General features: G+C 37.4%; 2 protein-coding genes across 9 annotated transcripts in view; one reads left to right on the plus strand and one right to left on the minus strand.

The window, feature by feature from the left end:
• The first annotated feature begins 1,112 nt into the window (after positions 1 to 1,112).
• Positions 1,113 to 6,292, plus strand: pdzk1ip1 (PDZK1 interacting protein 1). The gene is made up of 4 exons (XM_066647281.1): positions 1,113 to 1,193; positions 4,752 to 4,861; positions 5,992 to 6,069; positions 6,220 to 6,292. The coding sequence occupies exons 1-4, from the start codon at positions 1,113 to 1,115 to the stop codon at positions 6,290 to 6,292; spliced, it is 342 nt and encodes a 113-aa protein (XP_066503378.1).
• Positions 6,293 to 7,170: 878 nt separating this feature from the next.
• patj (PATJ crumbs cell polarity complex component) overlaps positions 7,171 to 23,686 on the minus strand; it is a 177,515-nt gene continuing 160,999 nt past the window's right edge. For 7 of the 8 annotated variants that reach the window (XM_066647665.1, XM_066647664.1, XM_066647662.1 and 4 more), the window contains 7 exons: positions 23,221 to 23,353; positions 22,179 to 22,216; positions 21,804 to 21,926; positions 21,461 to 21,565; positions 15,875 to 15,978; positions 14,262 to 14,385; positions 7,171 to 11,105 (listed from right to left, as the gene is read on the minus strand). In XM_066647665.1, the coding sequence (XP_066503762.1) occupies positions 10,959 to 11,105; positions 14,262 to 14,385; positions 15,875 to 15,978; positions 21,461 to 21,565; positions 21,804 to 21,926; positions 22,179 to 22,216; positions 23,221 to 23,353 (774 nt within the window). In that variant the 3' untranslated portion in view covers positions 7,171 to 10,958. Of the gene's footprint in view, positions 11,106 to 14,261; positions 14,386 to 15,874; positions 15,979 to 21,460; positions 21,566 to 21,803; positions 21,927 to 22,178; positions 22,217 to 23,220; positions 23,354 to 23,557; positions 23,583 to 23,686 lie in introns of those variants that run through there. The other variant, XM_066647666.1, reaches the window with a different exon arrangement.

Below are 23,686 nucleotides of genomic sequence, written 5' to 3' on the forward strand. Positions count from 1 at the left end.
AAAATAAACACTTCTGCTTCCACACCTAAAGGATTATTATTGTGTTTCTGTTTTTCACATAACTCATTTCTATAAAATCTATTCTAAAATTTAAAGAGTTAATGATAATGTTCTAACTTGTAACTCCTCCTACTAAAGAAAAAGCTGCCAGCTTGCAGTTTAAACCTGATGTTTGGTGACATATTACAAGCTGAGGTACAGTTATTCTTCTTAACAAATCCAAAGTCCTCAGAGGGTCGTGGTTAAAACTGCTGTTCAGCCACCAATGGAATGCGTTTACTTACTTATTGGCTTCCTGCTTTGGTGGAAAATAGCTTCCTTAAACAATGTGTTCCCTGATGCAGGACCATTTGCAGACCTCCAAGAAAGATCTGTAATATTAGAAGACTTGATAAATGGAAGGTATAATGGAGAAGTACAGGAGCTACACTTCTTGTTAATAAGAGAACCAGAATCTCTTTAATTCACCATGTTACACCTGCAAGAAATGTGTCTTTGTGAGTGCAAACACGTATGGCATGTAACACATTTTATAAATACACATAGTATTTACAATGTCCCAGAAAAATGTTTAACCATTATAAATAAATGCAAGGTTAAAGGTTTTAAAAAAACTAAAAATGGCAGGTATGCAATCCTGAGAATGGCATAATATAAAGTAATATTTACAGAATACAACAGTGTGATACAAGATGCTCTGACAGAGCGGATTATGTAATGGGTGTGTATAAGTATAAGTTTGTGAAGTTATGCCCCATAAAAGGGAGAAGGGGTGGGTCACCTCTTCATTAAATTGAAGTGTACACTGTGTTTCAGGTGCCTCACAGCTCTAAGTGTTGAAAACTGATTCTGATCTTAATAAAGTAATGTTGGCAAACAGAAGGCTGGTAAATGATTGACTCTGACTGAGCTGCACACAGCTGGGTGTGTTGTGTGCAGTTTGTGGGAATGTACACATGATTTTTCTGGTTCAGAAAGAAGCATTCATCTCAGGAGCTAATCTTCTGTCTAGCACGTCCCTCTATATAAAAAATAATAAAAATATATATATATATATATATTATTATTATTATTTAAATTCTTGCCATTCATTATAAGCATAAAAATCTGAGATGGCAAAATTAACCCCTGGGCTCTTCTGGCTGCTGCTCACACCGGGACTAAGTTCAGCTCAAGGTAAGAGCTCTAAATACGTTTCCCTTAATTGTTAAAAATAGAAGTTCTTCTTGGCTCCAGTTTGTTTGGACTTTTATATTAGGTGTATTCATATTTAAGTCATGTTCATGCAATGTATAATTGTAATTCAAATTACACACATTCGCCCACTCTTGTCGTTTTATGGGAACTGTTGTATTTAAGATTCAAGATTATCGTTTTACTCAAAAACAAAAACCAAACAATTAAGTATTAATAGAATATGCTACATTCACAATCACTAAAATCAAAATCACCATCTTTAAATCATCTCAACCGAACCTCACACATACTTTTGGTCCCAATATTTCCCCAAAAACAGAACAAATAAATGCACATTCCTTTGCAGCACTTTTACTTGATGGAGCTCATAATGAATGTAATGATGAGTAAATTTTTTGCTTGCCATTTTCAAGCTACTTAGTTCTTAGGTTTTTTTTTCGAATAAAATGGTCTTTTATTGCATTTTCGCTTGCAACACAGACACACAAACACACACACACATTCACTCACACACACATCTACGGACACTTTTGAGTCGCCAATCCACCTACCAACATGTGATTTTGGACTGTGGGAGGAAACTGGATCACCCGGAGGAAACCCACACGGACACAGGGAAAACACAGCCACGTTTCATATTCCAGTTCATAAAACTAAATTTGGAAACATTTGGCACGTTTACACAGATATGAACTGGTTTTGTGTTTATTACACCTGCCCTCCAAATTTTCTGTACAACATAATCACATAATAAAAACCACATAACAAAAACAGAGACATTGATATGAAGCACCAAAGCTTCTCCAGACCTTCCAATATCAAGGGTATGTATTTTGGGCTTTCCTGTATTTGAAATACCAGAAACTCCTCTCTGACAATGGCTATATGGCTAAATACGGTCAGGCAAGAGTATTCTTGCCTATTTACTTTTTGTTTTAATACTATGCAACAGTTACCATAACATGACAGAAAAGTTTGAATTTAGTACATAAAATAATTTGTACACCTAACATGTAAATAATATTATTTAGAAAATTTAAATGAATGGATCTTTTGTATTTTTGGAACTATACATGCATACTATACACATACAAGTTGGATGTGCACTCTTGGTTTAACCTCCATAGAAAAAACTCAAATGAAACAGAATGCTCTAGTGCAGCTGCTCATGAGCCTAAGGTAATCATGCTCAATGCCAAGTGAGAGCTAGAGAAGTGTTCTCTCACCTTTAGTATCAACTGCAGTGGAGTTTGTGACCAACAACATAATATCGAACATCAGTAACTGATCTCATTAATGTTATATTTGCTTCATCCCACAAAATCCTCATAGACACATTTCTGCATTTAGTGTGAACACTTCCTGGAAGAGTAGGCAAGGCAAGGCAAGGTAAGTTTATTTATAGAGCACCTTTCATACAAAAACAATTCAAAGTGCTTTACAGAAGAAACAGTTCAATTAAAAGCTAGAATAAAAATGATAAAAGTGCAATAAAACAATTAAAATATTGCAATAAAAGGAAATACATAAAAAGAGTAAAAGAAAACATGATAAAAATGATTAAAACAACTTAAAATGATACAATAAAAGAAAAGAACTAAAGTGCTGTTACTGAATAAAAGTGCAGAATATTTTAAACTGAGCTGTAGCTGCTCAAACAGGAATGTTTTATGTCTTGATTTAAAAGTGTCTAAATTCAAGGCTCTTCTAATGTTCTCAGTCAGTTGGTTCCATTAAAGAACGGCATAGTAGCTAAACGCTGCTTCTCTATGTTTAGTTTTCACATGAGGCAGGAGAGATCTACTCAGCTCATATCTCTGTAGCAGATCTGATAAATACGCTGGTCCTACCCAATTAAGACATTTATAGACCAGTAATAACAGCTTAAAGTCTATTCTGTAACAGAGTGGTATCCAGTGTAAGGATTTGAGGATGGGGTGATGTGATCTCTTCTTTTGCACCTAGTGAGAACTCTGGCAGCTGCATTTTGAATCAGCTGAAGCTGTTTAATGGTCTTTTTTGGAAGTCCAGCTAAGAGACCATCACAGTAATCAATCCTGCTAGAAATAAAGGCATGGATAAGTTTCTCCAGGTCTGAATTAGTAAGAATCTCTAGTTCTTAAGATGGTAAAATGCTGATCTAGTAACCGCTTTAATATGAGACTAAAACTGAGATCTGAATCCATTTATACACCAAGGTTGCGAGCCAGATCTATAGATTTGAGGGCTCTCGAGTCCAGATATGCAGCCACTCCGTGTCTCTCATTGCTGTTCCCAAATAGAATAATCTCTGTTTAACTTATTCAGTTCCAGAAAGTTATGTCCCATCCAGTTAGTGATGTGTTCAAGGCACTTGCTTAATGAGTCAACTGGACAAGAGTGGTTTGGGGACAGGGCCATGTAAATCTGAGTATCATCTGCATAGCTGTGATAGGACAGCCCATAGACCTGTAGAATCTGGCCAAGAGGAAGCATGTATAAATTAAATAAAAGTAAAAGATTAGAAGCTGTTACTGTAGCTAAGAGAGACAAACTTCCCATTAACGACCTTGATTTCAGAAGAAATATTGGATGAGTAAGTGTCCACAAACTTACGGCCATGTAGTGTATGTGTGTCTGAATCTAAATCACCTTCAATTCTCCATGCAAAAAGGCTTCTTCTGTGAGTGAACAGATGTGAGATACTGTACTAATGGATGGATATAAATACAAAAACATACAGACTTAAAACAACAGCTACAGTGGTGTGAAAAAGTGTTTGATTTCTTATTTTGTTTTGCATGTTTGTCATTCTTAAATATTTCAGATTTTCAAACAAATTTAAATATTTGTCAAAGACAAGGGAAAAAAATCCAAACCTACATGGCCCTGTGTGAAAATGTGTTTGCCCCTTAAACCTGGTTGGACCACGCTTAGCAGCAAAAACAAAGCAGCAGCAAAGGCTTGGGTGTGGCTAGAGAAACTGAACTCATGTGTGATAAACCACAATTATATTTTAGCACTTTTTCACACAGGGCCATGTAGGTTTGGATTTTTTTCCCCTCCCTTAATAATAAAAACCTTCATATAAAAACTGCGTTTTGTATTTACTCGTGTTGTCTTTGACTAATATTTAAATTAGTTTGATGATCTGAGACATTTAAGAATGACAAACATGACAAATAAGAAATCATGAAGGCGGCAAACACTTTTTCACACCACTGTATATTCTTAATACACAAACAAAACAATATAGACAAGAGGGTGTTAATCTGGGCTGCACATTTCTGACCAGATTTTTAATACCAAAGATTAGTAAACAGTATTTCCGAAAGTGATGTTATTATTTATAACTTGACTCATTCAACTGAACTCATTTGAGACTGTTGTTTTGTAAGTGAATGAAGCAATTATGGTCCAAAGTGTGGGTCTCCAGGGGGTTAATACAGGTGTTTAATTTTCAGGTCACTAAGGGTAAGTGTGTATATATATAATCTTGTGCCTATATTGTGTAATATAGCAAAAATATGGTCAAAATAAACTTATAAACTGAGGTTATGTGGCTTTCAGGGAAGGTTGATCGAGCTCTTCCGAACTGGCTGACTGGGATCATAGCTGTGGCTGTTTTTCTCTTTCTGGTCTTCATTGCTTTCCTCGTAAACAAAGCCTGGTGTGAGACCCGGAGGTAATCAATGAAACACTTAATTAAACCTTCAGCAATGTCTCATCTCACTGAATCAATACCGAAGTGAAATCATGTTATCATTCTGTAGTCAGCTTCATGCCCACAGCAGGACTTCTGAATTAAAGGCTTAATTTCTGAATAAGAAAAATGAAGGGGATTTGTGAAAATCACTGCTATCATGATAAACTCTTTAGAAACTCAGTGTATTTTGTCTGACATATTCACCCCATGTAAAAGCAATCATAACAATATGCTTTTCCCCAAATCTGCCTGGTGGTGATTATCTATACAGTCTAGCTCAGCAGCAAAATGTGAACTCAGTCAAAAACCAGTTTTACACATCAGACTTGGACGAGTATTGTTACAGTGTCTCATTGCATTGAATGTGATTTTTCCATAAAAAATCCATAAAGATTCTCCAACCTATGAATAGTTTTTTGTGAACGTCAATTTGAAAACCTGTATCCTACATATTGTACTTTTTTTACAAAAGATGCCTACTTTTGTTTGTGTGAGTGCATTTATAAAAGGTTTTGTTCTGGGGGCGGCACGGTGGTGCAGCAGGTAATGTCACAGTCACACAGCTCCAGGGACCTGAAGGTTGTGGGTTCAAGTCCTTCTCGGGGTGACTGTCTGTGAGGAGTTTGTGTTGTCCGCGTGGGTTTCCTCCCACAGTCCAAAAACATACGTTGGTAGGTGGATTGGTGACTCAAAAGTGTCCGTAGGTATGAGTGAATGTGTGTGTGTGTTGCCCTGTGAAGGACTGGCGCCCCCTCCAGGGTGTATTCCCACCTTGCGCCCAATGATTCCAGGTAGGTTCTGGACCCACCGTGACCCTGAACTGGATAAGCAGTTACAGATAATGAATGAATGAACGAATGTTTGTTCTGATGGGATGCATTTATGCACTGTCTAATTAAAAAAGCAGTGTGAGCTGAATCACTGCTTTAAATTTCAGCTTGAAGGGCAGAGTATAACTGCAATAGGGTGGATAGGTACGACATCACATACCTGTGACTTCAGAGTGCTTTAGTAGCTTTGTTGTCATATACGAAGTGTAAGGACAGAAACGTTATTATTCAACTGTAAATCAAAAAATACAAAGAGGTTTTCTGGTTTTCTTCTCTTAGTAACAGTCAGGAGGTAAAGGCTGAAGTGATGAGCAATGAATATGCAATGACCAACGGCACAAACCTGGACTCAGTCCGGTAAGAAATACTGTTTTATTGTTTATTGTGTTTCAGAATTGACTCATGTATGCAGATCATTATAATTCCTGATAAGTTACATCAATAAAGATACACTTCAGTTCTGCGCAGGAAGCTTGTGTGTGACGTTGTGCTGTCGTGGTTTTTCAGGAGCCGTGAGCACCCAGAGGCTTATGAGAACGCCATCATCCACAAAACTGAGGAAAAGATAACTGCACTGTGAGTCTGAGAGGTTACACCTTGTACCCAGACCACCACTCCATAGCTCCAGCATCGGAGGAACAAAAACAATCCTTTACAAATTTGAATGGGAAATGAATGGTGATACAATATTTTGTACAGACTTACAGGACATACAGATTGCTGAACAATATCACCCATATTACACTTCCTATTTTTCTGCTTCTCTTTTGGTATATTAAATGACTGAGTACTTACTAACACACATCAAAAATCAATGATGTTAAATAAATAAATAAATAAATGATTTGCTCTCCAAGTAAAAACATGTATCTTCATTTTTGTACATTTTTAGTTTACTGCCTTTTTTTAAGACAGACACATTATGTGAAAATTTCTTGATGAATGAACCAATAGAAATGCTCCATAATTACTTGGAATAAAATCTTTTTACATTCACTTCCATTGAAAGTTAAGGTGGTTTTTCCTTCTCCTGTAAAGTTACTGTTTTAGGATACATGCTTTTAACTGTATCTGTAAAGATCTGTAAAAATGGTTATAAGAAGTTAACAAAGTAAATTCCTGACACTGACCTGGTTTTATTTATGACCTTTTTTTGAAAATTGACCTTTTGAAAATATCGAACTGTGTCTTCTTCAAAAATCAGTTGGAGCTGAAATCAGGGTCTTCAGTGTCACTGGAGTGGGCTCAGCTCAACCAGAGGACTCATTTGCCCACCCAGAGGAATCTGCCCATTCATTCAAATGAAATTATCCACAACCCCCATGGAACCAAAAGTGGTCCTTCTATGGCATCGCTTAAAGAACCTTTGGTAGCACCTTTACTTTTAAGAGTGTAAAAATACTCATCATTAATCTGACAGAGGTCAATAATAAGACAGTGAGGCAGGAGCTTGCTTTGTAAATATTGTTATCAGGTTTATTAGGACATCTCTCATTATTTAACATACATAACACCACATTGTTTCTTTGGAATTTGAAAATATTACACTCATGATTTCACAACGTTTTATCAATAATTTGCAGCAGTCAGTGGAATTTTTTTCTGCATTTGTTCTAAAACAATCTGTGTTAGTGTTTTTTAACCAAGCTTTAAAAAATATAAACTGTGGAACAGGAGAGACAAGCTGGGTGGTGGGTTAGGAAAGTAGTTTACTGGGGCGTGAGGAAGGGGAGGTTGGTGTGTGTGTGAGAGAGAGAGACCATGGGGAAGAAAAAGAAAGGACTATTAAAGAACGATTGTTATTGTTATTGATTCAAAGCAAAATAGCACCCCCTTGTGGAGCAGTCTCCAAAAAAAAGTTTTTGAGCAATTCCTAACTGAGAGTTAGTCAGTGATTGAGTGAATGAGTTGCAAGTCAATTCTATGTGGTGATTTGCATTTGCAGTCTTATGGTGCTTTTAGTTAGAGAACATAATTGTACCTTATTCTTTTATAATTGTAGATTTTGAAGTTGTGTTGATTTCATGCGCGCCATTTCACTTCCAGGACCTACATTATGTTCTTTTATTGTTACACAGTTCTGTGATGAAATGTTACAGAAAGACGGTACTTTTAAGGAACACAACTGGAAATTAAAACCACTGTTGTGCCTTTAAAGGAACATTTACACTGTTTGTGCTTTTAGTGACAAATAATGTACCTCTACTGTACCTTTTTTTAATGTGTATGATTTTGCTGGTGGATCATTCTCAGCGCTGCAGTGACACTGACATGGTGGTGGTGCGATAGTGTGTGTTGTGCAGGTATGAGTGGATCAGACACAGTTGTGCCGCTCAAGTTTTTAAAGCCCTCAATGTCCCTTCTGGACTGAGAATAGTCCACCAACCAAAAACATCCAGTCAACAGCATCCTGTGTCCATTGATGAAAGACCAGAACTGTTCAGAAACAAATGAGCTACAGTTCCTGACTACACATCTAGAAGGTGGACCAATGAGGTAGGAGTGTCTAACAGAGTGGAGAGTGAGTGGACACAGTGTTTTAAAAAGTCTAGCAGCACTGCTGTGTCTGATCCACTCGTACCAGCACAACACATTCTAACACAAACCACCACATCTGTCTCTCTGCAGCGCTGAGAATGATCCACCATCCAAATTACACCTGCTCTGTGATGGTCCTGGCCATTGAACATATTCAGAGAAACGGGTGGACTACAGTCTGTAATTGTAGAGCTACAAAGTGCTTCTGTGCTAGTGAAGCCAATAAAAAAAGGATAATGAATGTAAATAAAATGTAGGTGTTCTTAATCCAGTGATTGTTCAGTGTAAAACTGCATTATAGACTCTGAATGAACCAGTTTATTCTCCAGTGAGCAGGTCCTGAACCTAAGGGTGGCCATGTTTGAAACAAGTTTAGTACAGAATTTATGATACATCCAGGTCAATAGATGTCAGTGTAATGGTTGTTTTATAACATAAAGAAAAATCACTGGAGAAAATGACTAATTGCTCCTTTAAAGTGTGTTCCAGCTCTGAAACAAAGGCTCATCTCAAGCACTACAGAAGCTGCCTCCAGAGCATTGGAACGTTGAATATTTGCACTTTTCAGCCAAAAAGATGAGGCCCAAAACTTCGGCCTGGAAACTGACCAGAGCCTCGTCCTGCATTTGCCTTCAGGTCATTAGACTGTCTCGCAAGAATCTGCCACACTTCCTTTGGAAGAGAGGGAGTCTAGCTGACACAGGATATCCTCACATTGTGGGACAAACACTCGGACACACACACACACGACATAGGAACCAAATCTTCATTAAGACATTTAGACAAAAGCAAGTCCTACAAAATGAAATGAAAGGAAATAAATTACATCTTAACACTTACAAAGACTTTTGATCTGGTTATAGATCACACATCTTACTTTTATAAGGCAAAAAAAAGATCAAAAACTATATGATAACTGCATAAATTCTTTATAGTCTGACTATATCAATGTCAATTTCAGACTTAATTACTCATTTACCACAAAGACAGCGGCTTCTAAATTATTTCAGTATTTTCACTATGAGAAATGGTTGACACTGGTTCTAAAGCAGACAAACAGTATAAGGATTAAAACAATACAGAATCAAGCTCAACAGTGGATTAACAAATACAGCAGCTTGAGAAATGTATCGATAAAAATGAATGTAATTTCCAGTACACTCTAATTCTAATATCCAGTTAATACAGTTCCACTGTGTAAATGTCAGAGGCCACTATTCCATTCATTTTCACAATATCCTGTCAAAACAGACATTACGAACATGTTATTTATTTCTCAAGATATATATATAAACATTAACAAAATATATCCCTTATCACATTTCAGTAACGTGAGTGGTTGGTAGAGTGTAGTGGATAGTGGACACAGTGGGATTTTGATTCAATACCACATCTTGGGCTAGACTCCTAACACGTTAGCCTGACATCTGTAATATGATTAAGACTAAGTTGTTCTAGACACCAGCGCCTGTCAAATCCCATTATTGCCATTTAATGTTATTTCTGTTAAAAACTAAAAATATGTATAGGAAACTGCATAAGTGACTTTTATGGTGTAGCGTTATTTTAAAACACCATATGTATCAGATGACTCGTGCTTTTGAGTTATGCTATTGAGTCTATAATAGGACAAGCAAAACAGACACTGGGAATGTCCTAAATGTAGCAGTTGTGTACGTAGATTAGACCCAAATGAGCTCTTTTAGTCAAAACAGGTTTCCCCCATGTCATGCACCTCCCTCAACTTCCGCGGCCTCAACCAAGCGTCAGAAATGGTGCATTTCCACTGTATGGGACCTACTTGACACAGTTCTACTTGCATAGTCCCTGGTTGGTTATCACCCTCCCCCACGAAATGTAGCCGGTGATGTCACAAACCCTCTTCTCTGATGAAAACCGCAGGCTTTGGAGACTACAACAGCAGCGGCGGTAAAATTGAGTATTGTGTACTCATCGTGTATTCATATGTCATAATTGATTTTAGGACTGAACATAGCCCCATGCATGAGTGCAGACAGTTCAGTGTAGTTGTTTTTTGTTCCTTGTTGCACCGTCCTGCTCTCGCTGACGTCTTTTCACAACCACCAATTCAAGGAGTGTTTAATCCTCTTCCAAAAATAAAAAATAAAAAAAACCCCACAGTGTAATTTTACAAGCTGCCATTGTGAGTCGGATAAAAAGAGATGTAACTGCTGTAGCCTGGAGATTTTACAGATGGCTTGTTTGTGCTGGATGTCTGCATTTTGATGTAAGTGACAAGTCTTTCTGGTCAAACAGCGCTCTGTACGGTTTACACGTCACATTTAGTACTTACACGCCTTGATTGGAACCGGGAGCGAACAGAGAAAAAAAAATAAAGCAGCAATATCCCTTCTTGATTAGCAATGGATTTGGCATACACACACACACAGACACACACACACATACAGGTGTATATTAAAGGGGTCAAGCTTGAAGTAGAAGCAGTTCTTCTCTCTGTCTCTCTAGCTGTGAGTGTTCATTCACAGCTAGATCCCTGCAGCAGTGTGTGTTTTGAAGCTGTGCTGCTGCCAAAAATTTGGAGATGTCCGACTAGTATGTGGAAGCTGCATTAAGATTCCTTTAGGACTCTTGGGTAAAGGACAGGAATGGGAGGTGTATGTTGCTGAAGTTGTGCGGTTCTTATTGGCTGAATGCCAGGCTGTCCTCCGTGAGTGTCTGAGTGTGTGTTAGGAAAGTACAGACAGTGTAACCAGTCCTCTCTGTTTCTTCAGGATGGCCACAGCCTGCTCATGTGTGGCTCCCTCCAGACTCTCACCATTCACTGATAAGATTTGATCACCGCGTTTCAGACGCCCGTCCACAGCTGCTGCCCCCTACAGGACAAACACAGAACATTCATTTACATTTATGGCATTGGGCAAATGCTCCTAGTTAGGTGTCTTGCCCAAACACAATTAGTTTAGCATGATGTTCCTGCCCAAGATGAAAATTTAACCTGGTCTGACTTATGGAGAGCAACGGCAACAAGCACCAAAAATGCCAAGGTTATTCAGTTTTTACTGGATACATTACTAGTCTTAATTAAGCACCTCTACTGATCCAAGTGTAGTTTCCCTGCCAGATCTGGGAATCAAACCCTGGTCTGCCTGGTTGAATTCCAAGCTCTATATTATGTATGTACAGTGTTATGAAAAATTATGGGCACCCAACTATTATCAGGATTTTCCTTTATAAATCAGTGGTTGTTCGGATCAGCAATTTCAGTTAAATATATCACATAGCAGACGACCACAGTGATATTTGAGAAGTGAAATGAAGTTTATAAGATTTACAGAAATTGTGCAATAATTATTAAAGCAAATATATTTGGGCACTCTTGTCGTTTTATTGATTTGAATACCTTTAACACTAATTATTGGAACACAAAATTTGTTTTGTAAGCTCATTGACCCTTGACCTACAAACACAGGTGAATCCAATTATGAGAAAGGGTTAAGGTGGCCAATTGCAAGTTTTTCTCCTCTTTGCATCTTCTCTGAAGAGTGGCCACACACTCAAACCAACTCTCAAATGACTTAAAAAACAAAGATTGTTCATCATCATGGTTTAGGGGAAGGGTACAAAAAGCTATTTCAGATATTTCAGCTGTCAGTTTTCACTGTGAGGAACATAGTGAGGGAATGGAAGACCACAGGCACAGATCTAGTTAAGGGCGGAAGTGGCCCAAAGCAGAGGTGAAGGAAGGTGAGATCAGTCAAAGTCAACCCACAGACCAGCCCCAAAGACCTACAACTTCATCTTGCTGCAGATGGTGTCACTGTGCATCGTTTAAATGTTCAGCGCACTTTGCACAAGGAGAGGCTGTATGGGAGAGTAATGCAGAAGAAGCCTTTTCTGCGCAAACGCCACAAACAGAGTCATGTGAGGTATGCTAAAGCACATTTGGACAAGCCAGCTTCATTTTGGAATAAGGTGCTGTCGAATGATGAAACTAAAATTGAGTTATTCGGACATAATAAGGGGCGGTATGCATGGCGGAAAAAGAACACCAAAGACAAACACTTGCTACCCACAGTAATATTTGGTGGCGGTTCCATCGTGCTGTGGGGCTGTGTGGCCAGTGCAGGTTAAAGTTGAGGGTTGCATGGATTCCAGTCAAAATCATTAGTTTCGTGAGAACAATGTTCAAGAATCAGTGACAAAGTTGAAGTTACGGATAGTTGGATATTTTAGTTGGATACTTTAACAAGACAACGACCCTAAACACTGCTCAAAATCAAAAGGCTTTCATGCAGAGGAACAAGTATGTTCTGGAATGGCCATCTCAATTACCAGACCTGAATATTATTGAAAATATGTGATGTGATTTAAAGTGGGCTGTCCATGCTTGGAAACCATCAAACCTGACTGAACTGGAGATGTTTTGTAAAGAAGAATGGTTCAAAATACCCTTAGCAAGAATCCAGACTCTCACTAGAAGCTATAGCAAGTGTTTAGAGGTGGTTATTTCTGCGAAAGGAGGATCTACTAAATATCGATGCAATTTTTCTGTTGGAGTGCCCAACTTTATGCACCTGCTTAATTTTGTTTAAATAATTATTGCACACTTTCTGTAAACCCTATACACTTAATTTCAGTTATTTTTCTTGTAAAAAGTAGTAGATTTGATGTGAACTACTGTGAAGAACCAAGTTTGTTTCCAGATATTCTCCTTGATTGTGTTGTGTTGTGAAAATCAATGTGTACTGTATGAATTTTATTAATTAATACATATTTTTCCTGAGCGATATTTATTGGTAAGATAAATATCTTTTAAGTCTCTTATTCCTAAAACTTTTGCACAGTCCAGTATTATGTGTGTTTTTTTATTTAATATCTCTGGTCAGTCAAGGATACACATCTTAGGTGCCTAAAACATTTGCACAGTACTGTACACCTATTGATTACTAATTAAATGAATAAATAATAAAGATCAGTCCCTGAATATCTGATGAATTATTAAACTGAATACACACACAGTAAAACATGTACATGATCACACTGGTTCAAAATCTCTATTGTTTTCCCTTATATAACGCATCTTACCCTTTTTCTTTCCAGCTGATAAAGGTGATATGAGAACTGTATCATATGTGACCCCTACTGGTGCCTGGAGGCCATAGCAGACACCAACATGCTAACTTAATACTTGGGTTCCTCTTTATCATTAGATTAGCAGACTATTGTGTAAGAAATGACCATAATACAATTTTGTAAACACTCCTCTAATTGGTGAATACCTGCGTGGTTGTGGAGGGGTGTGCTGTGTCATATTTTTAATATAGGTTTGATTAAATATCAAAGCACAGGAGTAGTATGTATGTTTTAGGACACGTAGCATTATTATTGTTATTTTGTCTTCAAAAAGGACTCATAACTCAAAGAATCAATGTTCAAATATTCAAAAGATTAGAAAAGAGATGAAATGTGTAGACAGGACCAAATATGTAAAGCTGCAAACGGTTTTCATTACAATAAATTGCTCAATGGCGTTTTTATTTTTTTGGCAACCCAAATAACTATTGTTATTCAAGAACTCTGCCAAGACTTGAAATTCCTAATGTTGTCATTATGGTAACATGAGTTTACAGGTCTAATGTGCACACACAGCTTGTACAATGTGTCCAGTAGCAAACGTGGGCTAAAGTGGGGTTAAACCATTAGGCTTGTGATTTATTTGAAGTGATGGATCACCATCGGATGCAAAAATGTAAAGCAAGATCACCATAAAGCAAAATGTAAAAAACTTTTAAAGGAACACTACGTAATATTTTATAACAGTTTCGACATCTTTGTGATGCTCCAGTGAGCTATAATAGGTAGAATAGGCAGCATAAACTGCACGGTGTAACTTATACTGATCTCAGTATAGTGCTGTAAAAATAAATTACACTAGGTGGAGCATAGCCTACCTACAGTTCCTTTAATAGCCTTTATTTCAGAAGACATGAACAGGTGTCTACATACTTTCAGACGCAATTTGTGTGTACCTTGCTGAAAACTGTTTTGACATAGATAGGGAGGTCTCCATGGGGGCTTCCAAAACCACCCACTATGCTGAAGCCCAGTCCTTCCGTGCCCTTTTCTAAAGTGATGCTCTTTGGCTTGGGAGCCCTGTAACAAGAAACAAACACCCTCCTAAAATATTTCATTCCTTTCAAACTTGGAATATAACATGGATCAGCCACATAATTACAATTACAGATAGGTATTGGATATTTTAGGCAGCAAATAAACAATCATTGTTTGTTGAAATTATCAAGGACCAAATTGTTATAATGTTTTGGTCAGAGCATCTTCAATATGTACCCATGCTGATCCCGTTGCTCCTTCACACATTAATTAAAATTTGACACTTCACTGGTTGTCCTTACCTACATCACTTTAAATAGGTACCCCACAAGACCTTCCATTTTGGAAATGCTCTGAACATGCTATGAATATCAAATTCTGGCCCTTCTCAGTAACTCAGATGGAAGCCCATTTCCCTGCTTCCAACACATCAACTGCAAGAACTAACTATTCACTTGCTGCCTAATATATCCCACCCCATATAAGGTGGCACTTTAACAAGATAATCAATGTTATTCACTTCAGCTATTGGTGGTTTTCATTTTGTGACTGATTGGTGTAAACAACCATTCAAAAATTCTAAAATCACAGTTTTACAGCCAACAACACAATGTCCTACGGGCTCCTGAGTGGCACAAACAGTGGTATAAACACTGGCACGAACATTGGGAGATCACAAGTTGTGCTGAGGCATCACTGGGGATGGAACCAGCGTTGAATAATGCCTCAGCCATGAATAATGACTGGGTAGAATTTCAGATTTAGACATTTCAAGATTTGAATCACTTGTAGGAAATAAAATATTGTTTTCAGAAGAATCCAGAATAATTGAAAAAGCAGTAGAACATCTGTAACAAAGACAAAATAATATTCAAATCCAAAATGCTCCATATTTTTAAACCTGGTTAAGATTTATTTTTTATAAAAAAACTTATAAAAAAACTTCTCCAAAAGTCAATATTAGCAATTAACAATATTAAAGGTCATTCAAAATGTAATATATAACATTTTTATAATCACACAAACACAAAATGTAAATAAACACAATCCCTAATTTAACTGAAAATAGTACAAAGACCATATTTTAAATGTCAAAACTGATAATGTTTTTAGTTTATTAAAACATATTTGCACGTATGTATCCTTTTTGTATGTAATGCCACTGTGTTACATCACCTCTTTTATTACTACACTTTGCAAACGTTTAGGAACAGAGGAAACCAGTGGCAATAGTTTTGAAAGTAACCATTATGAAGCCATTATACTCACAATTAGTGGCCTAGATGTCTCAGATATTCTGTACTAAACCTGTTTAAAGCATTGCAGCTCCAGTGGGGCTCGGCTCTACAGAGCACAAACTGTTTGTCCGGGGATTACAAAGCACTCTACAGTAAAAATATACCTAAGAGTGGTAAAAGAGACTTATTGCTCCTTTAACTGACTGTGTTTGGAATGATGGAGTAGGAGATAATGAGATACTGAGTATGGTGTACAGGTGAATAGAATCATGGTAGAGAAGTTTGTCACTCACTCTGGCTCTGTAGTCTGGGTCTCTGGACTGGTGGTGAGGGCAGAGCTGTAGGACATGCTTTCCACCTGACTGGCTATTGCAGTGATGTTAGTGTCTGCAATGACCTGTTAGCGCGTGCGCACACACACACACACACACACACAAAAATATATTACACTTCTATTAATTTGAATGTATTAGGTGCACAAACCGGTTTTAGTGTAACATATAATCGTAATTCAAAATTCACATATTCTCCCGTGCTTTTGTCATTTTATGGTAAGCCTGGTCTCATATTAAATATGACAACTGTCATTTTATTAAAAAACAAACAAACAAAACATAAAATATTAATGCTAGCTAGCTAACTACCATCATTAAATCGTCTAAAACAAAACTCACATGTACTTTGCATGGGGAATGCAATATCATCCCCAACAACAGAACAAATTCATGAACATTTTGCAGTACTTTTTCCTTGATGGAACTCATAACGAATGCAGTGAAAAATAAAATCAACAAATTGTTGACTGTCAGTTTCAAACTATTTTATTTTATAAATTTGTTTTGTTGAAAATCACTAGGGTGTGAGCAACACACACACTCACTCTCACACTTTTGAATATCCAATCCACCTACCAATATATATTTCTGGACCAAACACTTCACAGTGAGTCACCTGAGGCAGGGCGCAAGCCCACAAACCCAGGACCACAACAATTTCCATAAAATGACATAGAATGTTTCAGTTTTGAGTTACAATTATACACATACACCTAACATATTTCCAAAGATATCTCTATGTCCTTAACTCATAAAAACAAATGTTTGTTTAATGCTTTCCAAACCTCTCCCAAAGGAGGTCTATTAATAAGTACTTCTTTGGTATTAGGCACCCTTCATTTGATAAATTCCAGTTATTACATTACAATATATAAATTACACAGATAATTAAACAATTCAACACAATACCTATAGTTTTTAATTTGCATCAACACTGAATCACACCTTCAGCACATCCACTGATGTTGAGGTAGGAGCTCTGGAGTGGCCAGTCCATGTTTCTGAGAACATCAGCAGCTTTACTGTTTGATTTTCAAATGTATTTCCTTGTCTTGGAAATACTTTCAAAATGCTACACATCCTTTCAAAGCCATAACATTGAGTTGTCTTTGAATGGATGACAGAAACACCAGAGGAGTTTTTCACAGAATCCAAAGCAGGTTTTGAACATTTGGATGCTTTAATGTTTGTTAGGGTTCCCATTTCCTTAACATCTTTTAATCATTTTTAAAACTTACAGCATAGTGCTCAGAAACACATCCTGAAATATGAATACCCTATAGTACCTTATACCCGAAGACACACAAACAAACACGCACACTGTGCCCTAATAAAATACCGCACCTAGGTGCTCCTGCATCTGAACTCACATCAGCATGTGTGTGTGTGTGTGTGTTCCCCTGTGTGTGTCATGGAGACGACTGTGGGTCGGAGATAAGGTTTGTGTGTCCGTGTGATGTGTGTGTTGAGCACTGAAATGCACCCGTCTACTCCTTTACCAGTGTAGAATCCTGCAGCTGATTGTTCTACAGACACATGCTGCTTCAAAGCCATCGATCCTCTGACTAACACATCATTCCACCATCATTCATCAGCCCTCTGTCTCCCCTTCTCCTCAAATAAACGCCTTTGTCCAATGTTCCTCACTGCATTCCGGCTTATTTCTTTATTTCTCACTTGGCACATCAATTAAAACTCTGTGCCTGCAAAAAATATAGAGGAAGACGCTGCCCCGAATAGCCTCATTTCCATATTTAATTAACAATGAGGCAATTAAAAACTAAAACACACAACAACAACAAACAAAAGATAATTAATGAATGACTCGGCCAGTTTGCGAGCAAAGCGTTGAAACATTCCCCCTGCCATCACATTCACTTATCTCCCTGATGCACCTTCAGAGAGAGAGAGAGAGAGAGAGAGAAAGAGAGAAGTGATTGGGTGAGTAACAGAGAGTGAGAAGAAGGGATTTTCAGAGTGAGACAGGAAGAGAAGGAGAATGAGAAATATTGATAGAGAGAGAGAGAGTGACAGAGAGAGACAGAAAGTGTGTGTGTGTGAGAGAGAGACAGAGAGGGGGAGGGGGGGAGAGAGGGTGAGGGAGAGATCATTTATGGAAAATGGAAATTACAATTAAATGCCACATACCTCCAATATCCCCCAGGCAAGTCAGTAAGGTCCTGACTAGGTGTATTTCTAATTTTGTTTGTTGCAATAAATCTATTCTATTTCTTGAATGGTTTGGTTCTTTAGAGGGAAATCCTTTATTTTTACTATATTAATTACAGGGGGGAAAAACTTTATTTAATAAGCTATATTTTTACATTCAGCTAAAAATACTGTTGTGGTGAAAAAGTGCCACACATTTCCAGAGGCTGAAATGAAGCAAGAAGAATCAAATAATCGCAGTGAGTTACATCTGACACATGCAGGAATCCAATGGCAAATGCATGTCCAATTACATATGCGCCTCTGCTTAAGACACACACAGAGAGAGAAGGGGGGGTGGGGCTAGAGAGGTGGAGGAAGAGAGAGAGAAAAAAATGTGAGAGAGACTGGGGGATGCAGTAAAATTCCCAAAAAGGTAGAGGCAGATGTGTATAGAATGTGAGGGAGAGAGGGACAGAAAAGTGTGTCGGAGACATGGACTAAGAGTGGAGAGAGAGAGAGAGAGAGAGAGTAAACAGTAATTGGTCTCCTAGCTGTTGTAATCACGGCTGTGCAGGCAGGGCTCCCCCTGTTTGAAAGCCCACTGCATTCCTCCTGGAGCGGGGCAGATAACGGTACATTTGCATAAAGGCTCAGGATTATCTGGCAACCCGCGCTCAACTGCCGCACAGCTGCTGAGAGCTGATAAGAGCGCAGTGACACAGCACCAACCACTCACACACACACACACACACACACTACATACTGTATGAAACACACACACACACACACACACACACACACACACACACACACACACACACACACAAACACAACCACACACACACAGACAGTAAACAAACACAAACAATACAAACAGAAGCCCACTGCTCACTTCTATTCTATACATCACCACATTCACCTGGTCACCACTGCACAGACTATACAATCTCACAAGCTATTTAGCACTGTCACATACACACTTAGAATTTAATACAAACACATATTAACAGTCCATCCAAACAGTGCTCCACATACACACAGCCCTTCAGTATATAAAGCTGATAAAATACATGCACCACTTTATTTGAAGCCAAAGAAGAGGAAAAAAAACAGCCTAGAGTTAAACACTAAATAAATGCAAAAGCAACATTATGCATAAGCAACTAGGCTAAAGAATCCTTCCCATGCCAAGAGCATCTTCAAGGAAATTCAAAGAGATTGGGCTCAGCCCACGCCAGTCTCCAGTCATGCTGCAATACAAGTCAGCTACATTTCCGAACCAGTACATCCTCAAATCCCATTAGCCTTTGTGAGGATCGGCTAGTGGGTGCTGGCTACTGAGCAGTAGCTGTATTATAATGTACAGAAAAAGTCCTTAAATCCTTATAAAACCTCAAAAACTATTATTAGTTAATGGGGTTAATGGATCTAAGAACTCTCTTTAAAGAAGTGATGAGTCACTTTTAGAAAAATTAGCAAGAACTATTTATGAAAGTCACTATTATTTTAACATATTTTCTGTCATATATAACTCACATGAGGTGAATAATCAAACACATTTGTAATCCCTGAATGCACCATAAAGTGGTGACCATATTTAACCGAGGTTTAGTAGAAAATCTCTGCTAAATTCAGGCCATCGGGAAGAATAAAAAAAAAATACTGGAGAAAATGACTGATTACTCCTATAGAATCTAATGTAAATGGGTATTACTCGTTGTTGTTATGTATTCTCCACAACCTGGGCCCTAAAAATAATGGTAACCACTTTAAAGTAAGTCTACACTTTTATGAAGGTTTATAAATTGTTTAAAACTGTTTATTACATGGTTATTAATTAGACTATAAACACCTTAAATACTGAATGTCAAGGCAAAGCTAGACCTGAGAATTTGAATTTAGTCATTTCATATGTTAAGGTATAAAACAAATTATCATCAATGTCTAAAAATAAACATTCTATCAGTGGTTAATTGATAAAATTTGATGGTTAAATGGTTAAACTTATTAACAAATATGTGCTGAGACTGACATATATAATGCCAACAGATGGAGAACCGGAGAACACAAAGTAAGGTCAGTGTTTTGCAAGATCTGAGGTTTAACAGTGCAGATGGGTGTGGGTTCACTATTTGGCAAATAACAGGTCATTCTTACTCTATCTATGTGCTATAATTTATTATTATGATATTGAATGTGTCTACAACCTATTAAATAACTATTAATAAGTATTTATACTCTTAAAAAAAAAAGACAACCATTAAATATAAATTTAATATTTATATATTGTGTTTTTTGTGTTTTATTTATAAGTGTTCTCCAGCTTCCTTCCTGCTTTTTGATAGTGACCAAATAAATACAGGATGGAGTTTCTGCTTCATTGGCTGTTGTTTACAACTTGGGTAGGGACGGCAATGATTGACTGACCACACATGCTCCAAGGGAGCAGTCGTGTGATCTAATCCATTTCTAACATAACCAAAATTTCACTGGCTTGTTCTGCAGTGTGAGTAATCTCACAAACAAGCACACAAAATACACACTCCCAAACACAACCACTGCCACTACACTGAAGACCATAATGGTTAAGTGGAGAACAAAGTCCTAATTTGTGGTAAACTAGTTCTGTGCTTCAATATAAATAAAAATAATTGCAAGATACAAAACTTAATAAAGGTTTTAAAGGTGATATTCATGCTTTGATTGTAATCAAACACTTTCTATAAATTCAGACAATATTTCGTCAACTTTTGCTAGCTCTTCAGTCTGTTTGCACGCTGGAAACCAGTCAAATGGGTTACCCTAGTGTCAGTAAATGAGTATTAAAAAAAAAAAGTGGCTTGGTCAGACATGCTAGGCTTCCTCTCTCTCTGCTCACAACAGAGAAATGGCAAAAAGCCCTTAAAATGTTGAAAATCATGAAAAGAGACAAGGATATTTTGTTTTACTCCTGCTCCACAGGTGGGTAATATTTACATATTTTTGCTGTTTCAGATTATTTAGATAGGAACCACCTCTAAATTCGGGAGAGTACTAACTGCATCCAAGTAAACACAGACTGAAAGTGATACAAAACTAAACAACTCGAGTAACAAATGACTTGCTGTGGTAATTCAAACAGTGATTAAAAACTTACAGACCTGTTAAACATCAGCCATGTACAAACAATAGTCATTTTTCTCCTCCAACATACCATTCCACCTTAAAACATTCAGAGCTTCTGAATGTAAACAAACCAGAGAGAGCTGCAGTTCCTCACAATCATAGACATTCCCTTTAAATGCCTTTACAAAATAAGAAAGCAAAAAGTGCCATCACAGTGACAGTTATTCTGACAGTGTAGGACCATAAAGAGCTGCCATAAAGCAAGACCTTGTGAGCTTCAGTGAGTACCTGTAAAACAATGCTGCCATAGGCATTCTTCAGCATGTTGACCACTTCTCCATGAGTCCAGCCCTCTAGAGATTGGGAGTTAATGCTCACAATGCGATCGCCCACCTATAGATAGAAGCACATGACAAAAACACAATTAAGAACCACATAAAACCACACATTCAATTTCACTGATTCCAGTCCAATGCCATTTAGAGCAGTGGCCTTGGCACTAATGGCTACAGAATGTTCAATCAATCTCAATCAATACAAACTCCTCTGCTTCGGTACACAGGTAAAAGAACTCAAAGACTGGAGGTTAGGGGGATGGGAATAAATCGCAAAAGATGAGATGCTGTGTAACCTTGAGGCGGTGAGTCCTGGCAGCCACTCCATTAGCCTGGATCATAGCAATGAAGATTGGGATGTCCCCCAGGGGACTGCCTTTCCCCCCTGCGATACTGATCCCCAACGCATCAGTGGGGCCCTTAGGAGAAGCATTAAAGCAAGAATTAATATAGCATCACACAATGTAGATGATTTTTACATTACTGATTCTGTGTAAATATAGTAGTTGGTGTAATGTGCTTCTACCCAACATTAGGGTTTGATTCCCAATCAGACTACTAGCTACTGAGCAATAATATCAGAATTACATAAGCCTAAATTTAAATGTAAAATTATCAGAATTTTAAGTTTCTCAGGATAAGACTTAATGTAAATGAGGTTGGACTCTTACTCGCGTGATCTCCACAGTACGAAGTCCAGTTCCAGAACCTGTAGGATCAAACACCCATTTAAGATCCACAATATATGAACTGCAGAATATATTTTAATCATTTGGGTCAGGCAAATTTTTGGGTCATAGTGCTATCATTTGCCATATTTCTGGCTTAATATGCTCTCAGAATCCTCAGTTTAAAAGCTCAAATTCAATCCACTGTAAAAATGCAAAGGTCATTTGTTCAATGCATGCATCATAATAAAGAAAAATTATTATACAATATACCCTGGTCAAAAGTGTAATATGGTTAGAAGGCTCATTTGCAATTTACACGCATACCAAAAAGACAATTATTCACTGTTAGCCATATTAGTATATTCGTCATAGGATCTAAGGAAAAACTTTTTAAAGTCAGACTCAGACTAATCAGATCCAACTGTCCTTCTATCTGAATTCACGTAGTGCATTGTATATTGAAAATAATGTTCAGTCAATTATAAGATTCATATTTGCCTGTTGAATCAGTGTTGAATAAGAGTATTTGTATCTTTATTATCTGTGATGTTTAAACATGACATGGATAAATGGGTCAGGGATCCATACTTATATTTCTTCAATTTTAACAACTATGAGGACTAAAAGTGTTGAAAGAATCAACATAACAGTTCATATTTGAGTAATGATGTAATCTGATGTCACAGCCCTCTGGCTGATTGACCAAACTCAGTCAGCTCTAATGCAGAGATCATTTGGTCAATCTGTGCAATGTAATAAAGAACAATAACAATACAACAACATCCCCCCAATGGCCAAAAGTGTAGTTTGAATTGAGGGCTCATTTGAAATTTGTACCCATATTAAGAAGCTGAACTTAATATTGTAAGTACATTCAAATATATCCTGTTTATATTTAAGAGCTTACTGACATTCTTACTGAGCCATATTTATATATTTATTGCTATAAAAGCAACATTGCCAAGGCCAGTATCATAATAACTGATATATGGAGGAGGTTATAAATAAATTGTAAGAGAAAGTCCAGGTAGAGGCAGGTTACCGGAGCTGTTGCTGTTGGGTTGGTGTGTGGTTTTCCAGCTGGTGCTTAGGGCCTGGCTAGGTAGCGGGATGGTGGTGTTAGGGGCTGGAGGGGCTGCAGTGTTGCTATTGGTCATGTTACTCGCGTGGCTCAACTGGGAATACGAGCAATATAGGATTGTGAGAACAACATTCTGTTTATATATATATATATAAAAAAAAAATCTATCTAGGTAAACTATTTGACAAGCTATTTCTAGATTAGTTTGCATGTACTAACTTGATTTTATTCAAAGAATGTGTCTGATTCCTTTGACAGATCATTGGATTTGATGCAATCCATCCATCTCCAATAAGATGATCTAATTCACATAATTAAGCTTTCTTCAAAAATAAATAAATAAAGTAATAAAGTAATTCTTGAAACAAGTAAAAGTATCTACAAATGCAAAACAAATTAAACAAATAATATTAAAACAAATATAATT

The sequence above is a fragment of the Hoplias malabaricus genome, chromosome 16 (assembly GCF_029633855.1).
Source record: "Hoplias malabaricus isolate fHopMal1 chromosome 16, fHopMal1.hap1, whole genome shotgun sequence".
In the NCBI taxonomy this organism is placed as follows: Eukaryota; Metazoa; Chordata; class Actinopteri; order Characiformes; family Erythrinidae; genus Hoplias; species Hoplias malabaricus.